Genomic DNA, 15,561 nt, shown 5'->3' on the forward strand with positions numbered 1-15,561 from the left:
AGCCCTTTATTTCGACTTAAAGGGCTCTTAAAATCGATTTCCTTACTCCACCCCTGACAAGTGGATTAGCGCTTAAATCGACGTTCCCGGCTCGAATTTGGGGTACTGTGGACACAATTCGATGGTATTGGCCTCCGGGAGCTATCCCAGAGTGCTCCATTCTGACCGCTCTGGACAGCACTCTCAACTCAGATGCACTGGCCAGGTAGACAGGAAAAGAACTGCAAACTTTTGAATCTCATTTCCTGTTTGGCCAGCGTGGCAAGCTGCAGGTGACCATGCAGAGCTCATCAGCACAGGTGACCATGATGGAGTCCCAGAATCGCAAAAGAGCTCCAGCATGGACCGAACGGGAGGTACGGGATCTGATCGCTGTTTGGGGAGAGGAATCCGTGCTATCAGAACTCCGTTCCAGTTTTCGAAATGCCAAAACCTTTGTCAAAATCTCCCAGGGCATGAAGGACAGAGGCCATAACAGGGACCCGAAGCAGTGCCGCGTGAAACTGAAGGAGCTGAGGCAAGCCTACCAGAAAACCAGAGAGGCGAACAGCCGCTCTGGGTCAGAGCCCCAAACATGCCGCTTCTATGATGAGCTGCATGCCATTTTAGGGGGTTCAGCCACCACTACCCCAGCCGTGTTGTTTGACTCCTTCAATGGAGATGGAGGCAATACGGAAGCAGGTTTTGGTGACGAAGAAGATGATGATGATGAGGAGGTTGTAGATAGCTCACAGCAAGCAAGCGGAGAAACCGGTTTTCCCGACAGCCAGGAACTGTTTCTCACCCTAGACCTGGAGCCAGTACCCCCCGAACCCACCCAAGGCTGCCTCCTGGACCCAGCAGGCGGAGAAGGGACCTCTGGTGAGTGTACCTTTTAAAATGCTATACATGGTTTAAAAGCAAGCATGTGAAAGGATTACTTTGCCCTGGCATTTGCGGTTCTCCTAGATGTAGTCCTAAAGCCTTTGCAAAAGGTTTCTGGGGAGGGCAGCCTTATTTCGTCCTTCATGGTAGGACACTTTACCACTCCAGGCCAGTAACACGTACTCGGGAATCACTGTAGAACAAAGCATTGCAGTGTATGTTTGCTGGCATTCAACCAAAATCCGTTCTTTATCTCTCTGTGTTATCCTCAGGAGAGTGAGATATAATTCATGGTCACCTGGTTGAAATAGAGCGCTTTTCTTCAGGGACACTCAGAGGTGCCCATTCCTGCTGGGCTGTTTGCCTGTGGCTGAACAGAAATGTTCCCCGCTGTTAGCCACAGGGAGGGGGGGAAGGTTGAGGGGGTAGTCACGCGGTGGGAGGAGGCAAAATGCGACCTTGTAACGAAAGCACATGTGCTATGTATGTAATGTTAACAGCAAGGTTTACCCTGAAAGAGTGTAGCGACTGTTTTATAAAATGTGTCTTTTTAAATACCGCTGTCCCTTTTTTTTTCTCCACCAGCTGCATGTGTTTCAATGATCACAGGATCTTCTCCTTCCCAGAGGCTAGTGAAGCTTAGAAAGAAAAAAAAACGCACTCGCGATGAAATGTTCTCCGAGCTCATGCTGTCCTCCCACACTGACAGAGCACAGACGAATGCGTGGAGGCAAATAATGTCAGAGTGCAGGAAAGCACAAAATGACCGGGAGGAGAGGTGGCGGGCTGAAGAGAATAAGTGGCGGGCTGAAGAGAGTAAGTGGCGGGCTGAAGAGAGTAAGTGGCGGGCTGAAGACAGGGCTGAAGCTCAAATGTGGCGGCAGCGTGATGAGAGGAGGCAGGATTCAATGCTGAAGCTGCTGCAGGACCAAACCAGAATGCTCCAGTGTATGGTTGAGCTGCAGCAAAGGCAGCTGGAGCACAGACTGCCACTGCTGCCCCTCTGTAACCAACCGCCCTCCTCCCCAAGTTCCATAGCCTCCACACCCAGACGCCCAAGAACACGGTGGGGGGGCCTCCAGCCAACCAGCCACTCCACCACAGAGGATTGCCCAAAAAAAAGAAGGCTGTCATTCAATAAATTTTAAAGTTGTAAACTTTTAAAGTGCTGTGCTTAAAGTGCTGTGTGGCATTTTCCTTCCCTCCTCCACCACCCCTCCTGGGATACCTTGGTAGTCATCTCCCTATTTGTGTGATGAATGAATAACGAATGCATGACTGTGAAGCAGCAATGACTTTATTGCCTCTGCAAGCGGTGATTAAAGGGAGGAGGGGAGGGTGGTTAGCTTACAGGGAAGTAGAGTGAACCAAGGGGCGGGGGGTTTCATCAAGGAGAAACAAACAGAACTTTCACACCGTAGCCTGGCCAGTCATGAAACTGGTTTTCAAAGCTTCTCTGATGCGTACCGCACCCTCCTGTGCTCTTCTAACCGCCCTGGTGTCTGGCTGTGCGTAACCAGCAGCTAGGCGATTTGCCTCAGCCTCCCACCCCGCCATAAACGTCTCCCACTTACTCTCACAGATATTGTGGAGCACACAGCAAGCAGTAATAACAGTGGGAATATTGGTTTCGTTGAGGTCTAAGCGAGTCAGTAAACTGCGCCAGCGCACCTTTAAACGTCCAAATGCACATTCTACCACCATTCTACACTTGCTCAGCCTGTAGTTGAACAGCTCCTGACTACTGTCCAGGCTGCCTGTGTACGGCTTCATGAGCCATGGCATTAAGGGGTAGGCTGGGTCCCCAAGGATACATATAGGCATTTCAACATCCCCAACAGTTATTTTCTGGTCTGGGAATAAAGTCCCTTCCTGCAGCTTTTGAAACAGACCAGAGTTCCTGAAGATGCGAGCGTCATGGACCTTTCCCGGCCATCCCACGTTGATGTTGGTGAAACGTCCCTTGTGATCCACCAGAGCTTGCAGCACTATTGAAAAGTACCCCTTGCGGTTTATGTACTCGGCGGCTTGGTGCTCCGGTGCCAAGATAGGGATATGGGTTCCGTCTATAGCCCCACCACAGTTAGGGAATCCCATTGCAGCAAAGCCATCCACTATGACCTGCACATTTCCCAGGGTCACTACCCTTGATATCAGCAGATCTTTGATTGCGTGAGCTACTTGCATCACAGCAGCCCCCACAGTAGATTTGCCCACTCCAAATTGATTCCCAACTGACCGGTAGCTGTCTGGCGTTGCAAGCTTCCACAGGGCTATCGCCACTCGCTTCTCAACTGTGAGGGCTGCTCTCATCCTGGTATTCATGCGCTTCAGGGCAGGGGAAAGCAAGTCACAAAGTTCCATGAAAGTGCCCTTACGCATGCGAAAGTTTCGCAGCCACTGGGAATCGTCCCAGACCTGCAACACTATGCGGTCCCACCAGTCTGTGCTTGTTTCCCGAGCCCAGAATCGGAGTTCCACAGCATGAACCTGCCCCATTAGCACCATGATGCATGCATTGTCAGGGCCCATGCTTTCAGAGAAATCTGTGTCCATGTCCTGATCACTCACGGGACCGCGCTGACGTCGCCTCCTCGCCCGGTATCGCGTTGCCATGTTCTGGTGCTGCATATACTGCTGGATAATGCGTGTGGTGGTTGATGTGCTCCTAATTGCCAAAATGAGCTCAGCGGCCTCCATGCTTGCCTTGGTATGGCGTCCGCACAGAAAAAAGGCGCGGAACGATTGTCTGCCGTTGCTCTGACGGAGGGAGGGGCGACTGATGACACGGCTTACAGGGTTGGCTTCAGGGAGCTAAAATCAACAAAGGGTGTGCCTGTACATCAAGGAGTATTTCAGGCAGGACTGCACGGAGGGTTCCAATAAGAAATGGTGCACCAAAGTTATCGTTGTTATTGGAACAAGGAGGTTAGCCTGGCCTCTGATTGATACATGGCTAGATTTACCTCGCTGCGCCTTCTCTGTGAGTGACTGCAGTGTGATCTAGACAGGGGAGGAGGAAAATGAGTACAAAACAAATCTGGTCTATTTCTTGTTCTGACCCACTCCATCTATCTTTTACATCTTTGGCTGGCAGCAGACGGTGCAGAAGGACTGCATGCCATCCACATCTCATGGCTGCTTGGCAGAAGATGGTACAGTACGACTGCTAGCCATCTTCATCTCTTGCCTGCCTGGCATAAGATGGTACAATACGACTGCTAGCAATCCTCATCTCTTGCCTGCCTGGCAGAAGATGGTACAGTACGACTGCTAGCAGTCCGTATTGCCTGCCCGCTCACCATAAGACGGTTCAATAGGACTGCAGGACTAAAGAGAATGACCTGGTCAAGTCACTCCAAATTTAGTCCCTGCGCCCATGTCTGCCCAGGCGCTCCCAGCCGACGTGGCCAGGAGCACCTCGGACACGACGATGACGGCTACCAGTCGTACTGTACCGTCTGCTGCCACAAGGCAGGGGGTTGCTGCTACTGTGTAGCAATGCCGTACCGCGTCTGCCAGCATCCAGGAGACATAGGGTGACGGTTACCTGAGCGGGCTCCATGCTTGCCGTGGTATGGCGTCTGCACAGGTAACTCAGGAAAAAAGGCGCGAAATGATTGTCTGCCCTTGCTTTCACGGGGGGAGGGAGGGTGGGAACGGGGGCCTGACGATATGTACCCAGAACCACCCGCGACAATGTTTTAGCCCCATCAGGCATTGGGATATCAACCCAGAATTCCAATGGGCAGCGGAGACTGCGGGAACTGTGGGATAGCTACCCACAGTGCAACGCTCCGGAAGTCGACGCTTGCCTCGGTACTGTGGAAGCGGTCCGCCGAGTTAATGCACTTAATGCACTTAGAGCATTTTCTGTGGGGACACACACACTCGAATATATAATAAAACCGATTTCAAAAAAACCGACTTCTATAAATTTGACCTAATTTCGTAGTGTAGACATACCCTTAAAAACCACCTTCCTGAGCTACGTCAACTACAGCTCAGGCATGTCTCAAGATCTGGCCTACAAGTACAATACTACAGAACTTCACTTAAATAAATTCTACTAACTTCCAGTCCAGTTCTTCAGTTGCAGCCCTAAATGGTCTGATTGAAAAGCAATTTAATCCAGCTCCAGAGTGGGGAATGTTTTTATTTAATAGCTGCTGAGCCTCTTAATAGCAGCTCTCCAAAACTAAAACAAAGGCATAAAATTTTCCCCTGAGAAGGTAAACAGTCAAAACTGCATTCTAAAACTCATGATGTTATAAACTGAGTCACTCTACAGTTATTAATTCTTTGATTATATCCCAAAGAGCAAACACATATTTTAAATTTGCTGACAACTTGCATATAGGGTATCCCACAGTGAGATACCTTAGTAAATCTGGAATGGTAGACAATAACTAACAGATAAATTTCTTTGTAATTCTCACAAGTAGATGGCACTAGGTACAAAGCCCTTTCTGGCAATGGGTTAGTTTGTAAAGCCCTTTCCTCTGGGTGAGCTTATGACTTTGGAACAACTCACATAAAAATATTTTATCTTGTTACCTGGACTCCCTATAGCAGTGGTGGGCAATCTGTGGCCCGCTGGTCGCATGTGGCCCATCAGGGTAATCCGCTGGCGGGCTGCGAGACAGTGTTTACATTGCCCATCCGCATACAAGGCTGTCTGCAGCTCCCAGTGGCCACAGTTCGCCATTCCTTGTTTATTTTGAGGGATGTCACTCATTGTAGTCCCCAAATCTACCTACATTCTGCATTAAGTTGATTTTCCATAATTTATATTGTAGAAAATTATTTATAACAGAAATAAAGAAATATGAAACTGGAGTTATAGAAAAAGTTATCTATATTAAAGGAATGAATTCCACATCATTTTAATTTTTTTCCATGAATAGCATGGTGTCCTTTAGTTTGGTTCTTTGTCACACATTGGGGCATTTGCAGGTTGAGAAGTATAATTGCGGTTAGAATCCAACCCTGTGTATTGTCAAATTCTTAAGACATGGTTCCCAACAATTAATGAAGTAATATACAAATAATGACTTTGCAAATCAGGATTTTTGACTAATACCCTCCTCTGCGATATCAGCTCTTTGAGGAGTAACAGAGGATACAGTGCTATGGACTTTAGCCCAGTTACACTAGCAATTTCCAAAGGCCTTCGTAAGCCTTCTGATTGAGTAGATCATCCACAGCTTCTGGTGAAATTTAAGATATCTGGTGTTGGGTCTTCTTTGTATTGATTTACTTAGAAGATAATTAATCTCAGTACAAAGATAAAACTCATATTTTCAGCCATCAAGGATGTTCCGAAAGGTTCTAGTTACAGTTGAATACATATTATTTTTATGAACAACCTCTAGCCTTCAATATCCATCTGTATTCAGCTGAGACAACTATTGCATGCACTTCAGTGCTTCTATTTATTCTAATTACACATTTTTTACATTTTTTGAGACATTCTATAGATAAATTAAGCAGTAAGAAAAGAGTTTAAATATTCTTGGGCTGTAGCCCAAGACCGGCAATACATTGTAACCTTAGGGAAGATATTTCTGTTTGGTTAAATTCTACCTTAGATGTATGGTAAATGGAAATGAATGGGTATAGGGCTGTACCCCTCTTCTCAAGCTCAATTTTAACAACCATATATCTGTGCTGTGCCTGTTCTGTGCATAAATAGAGAACTTCAGTCTGCACATATTTCCGTCTGGCAGCTTCTTTATGAGCACAAAATTCACACACGCACATTCACACGCACATTCTTTTAGTTAAACTGGATATTTTTCCCCATGAATTTTTATCTAATTCATGCAATGGAAACTATTTACTTTCAGGCCAAGTGTTCATAATTGTTGTAAGATCCATAAGCATATGTTTGGCACTTTTTCAATTAGTGAGATGCATTATCTTTAGTTGCTTAGCCATTTCCTGTAAGAAAATGGTATTTGTAATCCAAGATGTAACACATTTTTGGCTAACGAACTAAAAGTTATGTAATGGTTTGAACATACATGTATGTCTTAATTTCTTGAAGTGCTACAACTGTAGTGTATATCACTGCCTTTCTCTTTTGACCATCCATCAGCCTTAAAATCATAGGGCTAAATTAATCCCTGGTGTACCTCCAGTGACACCAAATTAATCCCTGATGTTACATAATTGGAGCAAGCTATTTTATCTTGGTACATCCTTGCGAAGTATTTGAAATAGGGGGTTGTGCAATAATTCTTTGATTGTACAGGAAGGCATCAATTATTCTTGTCGTTGATTATTAATAGGACGTAGGGATATGGTCTAATAGCAAAAAGGGACAAAGAATCGACTGGATTAGAAACAAAAGGTGATTGCAGTAATGTTTTATGCTAGCCATTGATTTTAAACAAATATATTTCCTGCACCCTGTAGTGACCCCTAGTGGTCTTGGGGACTGGCGTGATGGGTAGGGCTGGTCAGGAATTTGACTAAATTTTTGCATGTGTGTCTCAGAAAATGCAGATTTGGTGAAACCAAAACTTTTCAAAGAAACATTTTGGTTTTGACTAAACTTTCTTTAGTTTTGAACAGGTTTTCCCTCCTGCACCTGAGTGAGAGGGCAACACCAGAATAGCCAGTATCCCAGGGATTAGCATGCTCACCAGGGATGTGGGTGTCCCAGGTTGAAGTCCCTGCTGTGCCTCATTTGTAGCAGGGACTTCAACCTGGGACTCCCACATCCCAGGAGAGTGCCCTAGTCACTGGGCTGATGGCTATTCTTGGGGAGAGGGATTTTAATTTTTTTTCCCCAAAGGCCTCTTTTGTTCCTCATTGGAACAAAAACAAATTCTGAAACCTCTTATGCAAAATGGTAATGTCTTCTGGCCAGCCTTTATAACTAGGCATAGAGGAGGAATCCCAGACATGGTGCCCTGGGTGGCTGCAGTTTTCCAGTTGCTCCCCTGGAAAAGACTTTGAATAGCAGCATGAGTAGTTTAAGGGATGAAATAAAACATTGTTGCTCAAGTCCTCTATGAAATATCCGATTTAGGGGTTAAGGATCTGTAAAGTAGTGCACCCACCACCTGTGCACCCCCTTATGCCAGAGCACTGCCTTGCAAAGGGTCCTCCTCTCTGGCATCCCCTGGTGGCCACTTCCTTGGTCCATCAGTTGGGGACTAGCTGCTAGATCACAGGCAAGGCTGAGCCTGGCTTGTCTTAAAGGGCCAGCTAGCCTGTGACACTGTCTTTTAATGAATCTGAAGGATCACACAACATACTGCTTTTCTGCAGTACTCCTTAAGTGGGAGACTGCAGCTATGTTAAAGGAGAGTTCAGTACTCTCTCATAGCAACAAATATTTTGAAGTCTATTATGTTATAAAGCCAGAGCACTCTATTCTACCTGAGCCTTGGGGAATTAACCACACCCATCTCTCCCCTTAGCATTAATAGGGGACCACTGAAAAAAACTCCTCCTACCTCTGTGGAGAAAAAGCTTGTAGGATAATGTATGTAGGATAATCTGGGAGAAAGCAGTTTGCATTATTTATTCATCTCATTAAGCTAGCCAATCAGCTTGTAGCAGGAAGGTGCAGTTAGGTCCTCTTGTGAGCATTACTTTAAAAAGGGGTGTGTAATTTTTTTTTCTTTTTTTTACTTTTCAGATCTTCCTTGTAACCATGGTAATGTCTCAATAACTGAGACAATTTGTATATTTTACAGACATATTTGTTAAAAACCTAAAACTCAACCATCCTGGGAACACGTTTTCTGAGTCTGTGTGTAATCTTATTCCTATAAATGCTCTTCCCTCCCTTTACCTGTTTGTTGTGTCATATATGACATAAGATTGTAAGTGACTCAGGGAAGTGACTTTAGGCATCTTGTGTATTCCTAGCTCAGTGTTGTGGTGCAGTAAAATAATTAATAAAGAGCTTTAATTTCTATGGTTACAATGGAAAAATTTCACTTAGATAGAAGGGAATGGTAGCCAGAGTGAATGTATTCCTGATCCATGCTTATAGCAACAGAGTTCATAGGTCTGAAATGAGATTCTTTGTGTAACTTCCTTAACAACCTCCTGTAGCAAGGAACCAGCTGCAAATATGTTTATTGTGTTTGGGTGTCAAACAAGTGTAAAATATCTCACAAAGCCTGGGGAAGCCATTACAATGTAAATGTGACATTCCACAACAATTTAAATACATCAGTCAGTTTTGCAGAATATCAACAAAACAAGTACCAAATGTTGCTGCCAGAGTCTGACTGAACTCTTGCTGTTTCTTGAAGATATGAGTTTGAATTCTCAGGAGTCTACTAGCTGACTCCCATCAAATATTCAACCTCCAATGCCTGCTTTTTTCTTGCTCTCTGTACCAAAATCACACCAATATATATATACTATTTTGTCTACAATTTTTGTACCTGATGTGATCTGTGCTGGGAATTGGGTGCATGGACAGAGTGTATGGTTGTACTATTTTGTCTGTGCACAGTTACACTATCTTGACTACATTTCCTGCCCTATTTTTGGTTGCCATGGACCCAAATAATGTGTTGGGTTTTACTGAGAACACAAATGCCACCCTCTAAGGCAGGGATGAACAAACTGCAGCCTGCAGACCAGAGTTTTACCATGGTCTACTGCCACCCTTGTCTTTGTGGTGTTACAGCTCCTAAAGGCTCTGTCTTGATCCACATGGGAAGCCTCCTTTGTATGCTGGGACCTAAAGACTCTACTGTCTGTAACTGCATATTGCAGATGAGGATGCCTTTGCTCCTTTTTATTATGAAATGTAGTACATCCTTGGGATTGTGGTATGTTACCAATACAACCCTGGATTGCCCAAAGTTTGGATGTTGTGATCTAAGGATGCAGCCCAAGATTTTCCTTTATTTAAGGAAGATACATATTGGGGCCTAATCACATTCATAATGTCCCTTTTATGGATTTTAATGATTTTGCAATATGTTATGACTTGATATGAAAACTGTGCCTTAATTTCTTTCAATATCCCCATACCCCATGAAGGAAGTCCAAATGACAGTGGGAAAGCACATGGGGAATCTCTGGGTGGGCTTGGCCTCCCACTTTATTTTGCCTGGTAATTCTGTGCTGGGATTGGAAGTATTTCAAGGAGATCAAAAAATTGTGGGGTGACTTCCCCCCTGAAGGCATTGACTCACACTTAGGGGTCTCTAAGTCATAGAAGAGCTGGCAAGGATTGGGGGGGCAGAAGATCCCAAAGAATGGACCTCCTGACAGGTGCGGAACCCCCCCACAAAAAGGAAAATGGGAACCTGGCAAACCCTGGGCTTAGACTTGCTAGCAGCAGATGTGGACTTTGTAGTTGACAGATGAATGACCTAACCCTAAGCAGGGAGTATGAACAAATTGCCAATGATGAAGTGCTTGACCCACAATGGATAAAGCAGTGGCCCCAGTTTGAACTTAGAGAAGACAAACTGTAGTGTGTGGTGAAGGACCTCCAAACTCAAGATTTGAGGGTGTAGCTCCTGGACCAAGCAAATTCTGCAGGGAAGTATTACTGCTGTCTCACACAGTACCTTTCAGGGGACCCTTAGGGCAAGAGAAGATCCTTGAAAGAGTGGCACTCCAGTTTTACTGGTCAGGTGTAAATAAGCAAATGCCCTGGGTGCTAGTCGGTGGGGCCCAAGCAGACCCCAAAGGCCTCACTAGTGCTTCTCCTGGCAGTGGGAGTACCCTTTGAAAGGATCCGTATGGACCTGGTAAGGCTGCTGGGGAAAAAAGCACAGCAGGATACCAGCACAGCTTGGTGACACTACATAGCATAATCCAGTAACCCAAAGCCATCCCCTTCCACTTAACAATTGCAGCGACCATTGCAGCTGAACTGATGAAAGTCTCTGCTCAAGTAGGAATCCCAAAGGAGATACTAACCAACCAAAGGACCTGTTTAACATCACAGTAACTGAAGATGTCTCTTTACCACCCCCAAACAGATAGGCTAGTGGAACGTTTCAATAAGATACTAAGAAGATTCTAACAAAGCTTGAGGCATTGGAGCCCCGTCATTGGGCACGGTTGTTTCTGCCCCTCCTATTCACACTCCTCTGTGAAGTGCCACAGGCCGCTAAGGGGCCTCCCCATGTGGGCTACTGTATGGAAGGCAGCCCACACAATCCTAGATCTCCTCCATGCAACACAGGAGGAACACGGCCAAAAAATGACATGTTTAATATGTGCTCCCTCTGAGGAAAGATTTAAAGACTCTGGGGATTTTTGTTAAGGAGCACTTACAGAAGTCACAACAGAGCCAGGAACAAGCCCACAATAAAGGGGACAGATTGCAAGACTTCCAGCCCAGGGATAAGGTGATTGTTGTTCCTGCCAAACTTGGAATTAAAATTGTTGGCCAGGTGGCAAGGGCCTTTCAAGATAGTGACACAAGTAGGGATGGTCAATTAGGAAATCTGCCACTTAGAGAGGTGAAAAGAAATGCTGATATGTCACAAAAACCTGCTGAAGGCCAAGAAATACCAAGATGGCCTCTTTATTATGCACTTACCATCTGAGCCTGATCCAACCCTGCAGGCACCTATAGTCCATGAACTAGGACCAGTGTGAATGGGGGAAGAAGTCTGGCCAAAACAGTTGGATCAAATACAATGACTAGATGAAAACTTTTCCTCCAAATTCTCAGCCTTGTTGAGGTGGATCTACTTAACCCTATCACCATTTTCATGACCAACAGGTCTTGAATTTGGGTATGCAGGGTTTATAGGAGCATCCATGCTCCAACCCTCCATCTGGCAGCCTTCTGATGCTTGCCCACCTGGGACTCATGAAGCCCATCTCTAGTTTGAGACTCTGCTGCTTCAGTCCTTTTGGTGGAATTCTAAAGCAGCTGATTGACTTGCTGGCCCTATTTAAGCCAGCAGCAGGAGCAGGAAGCTGTCTGAACAACTGGGCTCCACTCTATTCTGGGCTGTGTGCCTCCCACTCCTGCAGCTTGAATTACTGACATCTTGACCTGATGTGACTCCTGGTTCATGGTTCTGACCTCCAGTCTGTCTCCTGCCTCTGTCCTCCTGTATTCTGACCCAGCTTACTCCTGATTGGCGACTGTGGGCTCTAACTCTGACTATTAGCTTGGCTGCCAGTGGATGTGGAGCCCCCGCTAATTTTGCCCCATGGGTGCTCCAGCCCCGCAGCACCCATGGAGTCGGTGCCTATGCCCTATGACTAGAATGGAAGAGTTGCTGGAGAGACTAGGGGCCACCAAATACATCTCTGTCCTTGACCTGACAGAGGGTTAGGGGCGGATCCTTTAGACGACTGAGTCATGAGGCAAAATCCATGTTCTCCTCCCCTTCTCTCTTCCCTTAGCATTTTCTACCCTCCAGCAACTTCCAATTTGCTTATGCCCCAGCCCTGTGGGCTTCATTCCCACCTCTTTCCCCATTCTATTTGTTAAAATTATCAGCAATTGAATAGTTAATGTTGACATGCAGGTTAAATGTCATTGGGATGTAGAATTGATGCCCCAATTAGATTAATAGGGATAGGGCAGTGCAAACCTCCGTGTCATTGTTTCAGATTGTCCCTTGACTCAACACTACTGCATTAGTTTCACCCAGTTCACAACTTTGCAGCTGTGGTGGCTAGAAACTTAATTTTCTTGTAATGAAAGCTTAGGTTTTGTACAATATGAATGTAATCCAGGTCTCATAAGTGAATCAGTTCTGCTGGAAGTGGCTTGTGGGCTATATGTTTGCCACCCTGGGATAAAATAGAGCAAATAATTCAATGACTATTTCACAAAATGTTCTCAAGACACAAAACAGTGCGAAAGCCAACATACTTGTCCAAAAGGTCTGTTCCAATCTGTGCGTTAGAACTTTCTGTAAGACCTGATGTCCTGTTCTAGCTGTTCTTGTGCTTGTTTCTGTGGTTGATTTGTGATCACTTCACTGACAAGGGTAATGGCAAACAGCAACTTACATTAATGGTGGAATACTGCAATAAGAGTGAGATACAAGTAAATTACAAGTTTTGTGAACTTGGAATGGTGAACACTGCCACCAGGCCTGGCCAAGTAATTTTAAAGCAATAGCTGGTGTGTCCCAAGAAGCCATCTGCAACAATCTCTTGGGACTAGAAGTGAATGGAAAAAGCAGTGCACATTTTTAAACATTCAGTTATTTGGCCTTTAACAAAAACAGCTACACTTGTTTGCATGATATAAATTATTTTTCCTCATATACATGCAGAAAGCATAGAAGCAGTGCACATTTCTGCTGGATTGCAAAATAAATGCACAGTCTCAAGCCATAGCAAGAATTTACCAGTCCTGACTTTCCCAAGCTCCTTAAATCCATGACTACAAAGTACCTATAGGATGAGTCATGTTTCTATGGCTAAGAGAACCATGAACTCTGCAACAGTGGGGTGTCCCGATAGCCTACTTTACAGCCTGTTTGCCTGATTCTGATCTCACAGGAGTTTTAACCTTGGCTGATGTGGAGTTACCACTGAGTCTGACTGGTATGGGATCAGAATCATGTCCTATGGATACGTGGCTGAAAAAAGCTGGCCTGGTTTGAGAGTACATTAACTGTTTTGCACCTTGTATTTCTTATAACAGATATTGCTAACTTAAACAGAGCAAATAAACTTACATTGCCTTTTGCTAAATATGGATCATCTTAGATTCAGTATTATCTCTGTTCTTTCACTCACAGTTAAACCATAAAAACACCACTGATATGTCATTTACATATTCACACAGTGGAGTAATATCTTCATAAGGAATAGCTTGCCTCTGGACAACATAAAAGAGGGTAGGGTGGGTTTTTTAAGTGCCTGAGAGGTTTATATGATCATACTTCACAGTCATCCTAATCCCAAAAACTCTCATGAGAAGAACTTGCAGTCACTGATAAAAAGTGTTGAAACTGACAAAATGAAATGTTGCAGATTGCTACTGGATTAACTAAAAGTGACTTATATGTATAATGCCAGGGTAAGAATGCAAATAGTTTCAGGAAGATATGTGAAGAGATACTAAGTAACAGAAAGGGAAGGTGTCTCTACAGTTATATAGCAAATGGAAGTACTGTCCAAACTTGTGATCATTTTAGTCCAATATGACTTTTTTCCTGAAATATGGAATAGAAGCAGTTACTCAATATTGCAAACTCTCATGACTTCATGATGTATGGTGTGTTTCTTAAAGTCCAGCTCTTGGAATCATGTGATTATATGAACATAGCTTCTGTTGTGGTTTTTTTTAGGATGTTTTTAGCCCTCATGCTTGTGGAGAAAAGCCTGAAAACGCAAACACCTAAAGGTTCACATACCAGAAAGCCAAGAGAAGAAGGAACCCCCAAGTTATTTTTTAAAAAATGTCATGATTTGGGGGGGCCTAGCTCAAGATTTTGAGTGCTTGGAATTCACAATACTGGTTATTACAGCTAAGTGTGCAAATGACCAGTTTAATGACCATTTTATCGACAACTACTCATTCTTTTAGTATCTCTCTTGCTTGGTTACTAATATCTAACAGAGGGCCAGGAGAAGTGGTGGCCAGATGTCTACAATATACAGAAAAAAAAAATCATTACACTGTACACATTTGAATAATTCACTGTGCACTAAAGGGGAATTTATTGCTTTGAACTTTCAGCAATGAATTGTGGCAGATTCCTCTTGGCCCCCTCCATTAATTCGAAAATAATAATTTCACCAAATGTAAGAATGCTGTGGCCACATGCCATGCCACCATGTCTTAGGAACTGTACACAGTACACCATGGGGCAGATGGATTCTGGGTTCATCCTGGTCAGTTGAATGAATTTGCTTGTACCAAAGGCACAGATTATGCAGAGCTTCAAAAAGAAATTAAAAGTCTAATCCTGCATGGTACTGAGCTCCTCCTAAGAGATAATCAGCATCTTCAACAGCCATTAAAGTCAAAAGGAGTCAAGGGTGTTCAGAATCCTGCACAAGATGATCAGCAACTTGCATGTTCAGGAGCTAAGTGACTTCTCTGAAAAATGGGATGGAACTCAAAATTGTAAGGACATCCGAAGTGGAACTCAACTCCAACTCAAATATCCAGTCTGTGGGACATATACATTCCTGGTGTAAGGAAGTGTCATTCCACTGAAACCAATAGATTGGGTTGGGTAGAAGTTTGTCCTGTAGCATCGCTCTCTTCTCTTCTACTTTTCTGTATCTCCATTGCTCCTGTCTCTCTTTTTACCTCTGCCTTCACCCACTCTCTGCTTTGTGGGTGTTCCCTGCTGGATAACACAAAACTCACATGATGGATTGGTAGTCTCCCCAGAATATTTCATGACTTTTTTTAGGGGAAGAGAAGTTGGTGAGGAGCAAGATCTAAAACATCTGAAGAAGAAGCTGGTTGGTCTCAAATCCATTGGTTAATTTCTATTCCAGAAATGGAGGGGTAGCCCCTCCCCTGAGGTGAGGCTCAAGTCTCCTCCCTCAAACGTCCTAGTTGGAGTGGCTTCTCTTCTCCCGATGGGTTCGGTCCTGGTTTTGTGTGTGTGTGTGTTTGTGTTTTGTGATATCTGGTGCCTTCACTCAAGGTGACTCCTCACTGTGCCTGGGACACAAGGGGAGCAGTTCACTGGGAAAACTGAATAATGCTACCACTGCTGGTAAGGAGTATAAAATCCAGCACACATGAAACAATGAAGT

The 15,561-nt window shown here is 44.6% G+C and overlaps 1 protein-coding gene across 1 annotated transcript; it reads left to right on the top strand.

The window, feature by feature from the left end:
* The first annotated feature begins 220 nt into the window (after positions 1–220).
* LOC140911942 (uncharacterized) lies at positions 221–2,012 on the top strand. Its single transcript, XM_073346103.1, has 2 exons — positions 221–861; positions 1,450–2,012. Exons 1-2 carry the CDS (start codon positions 279–281, stop codon positions 2,010–2,012), a joined length of 1,146 nt encoding a protein of 381 aa, XP_073202204.1. The 5' UTR covers positions 221–278.
* The last annotated feature ends 13,549 nt before the right edge of the window (positions 2,013–15,561 follow it).

The sequence above is a fragment of the Lepidochelys kempii genome, chromosome 5 (assembly GCF_965140265.1).
Source record: "Lepidochelys kempii isolate rLepKem1 chromosome 5, rLepKem1.hap2, whole genome shotgun sequence".
NCBI lineage: Eukaryota > Metazoa > Chordata > Testudines > Cheloniidae > Lepidochelys > Lepidochelys kempii.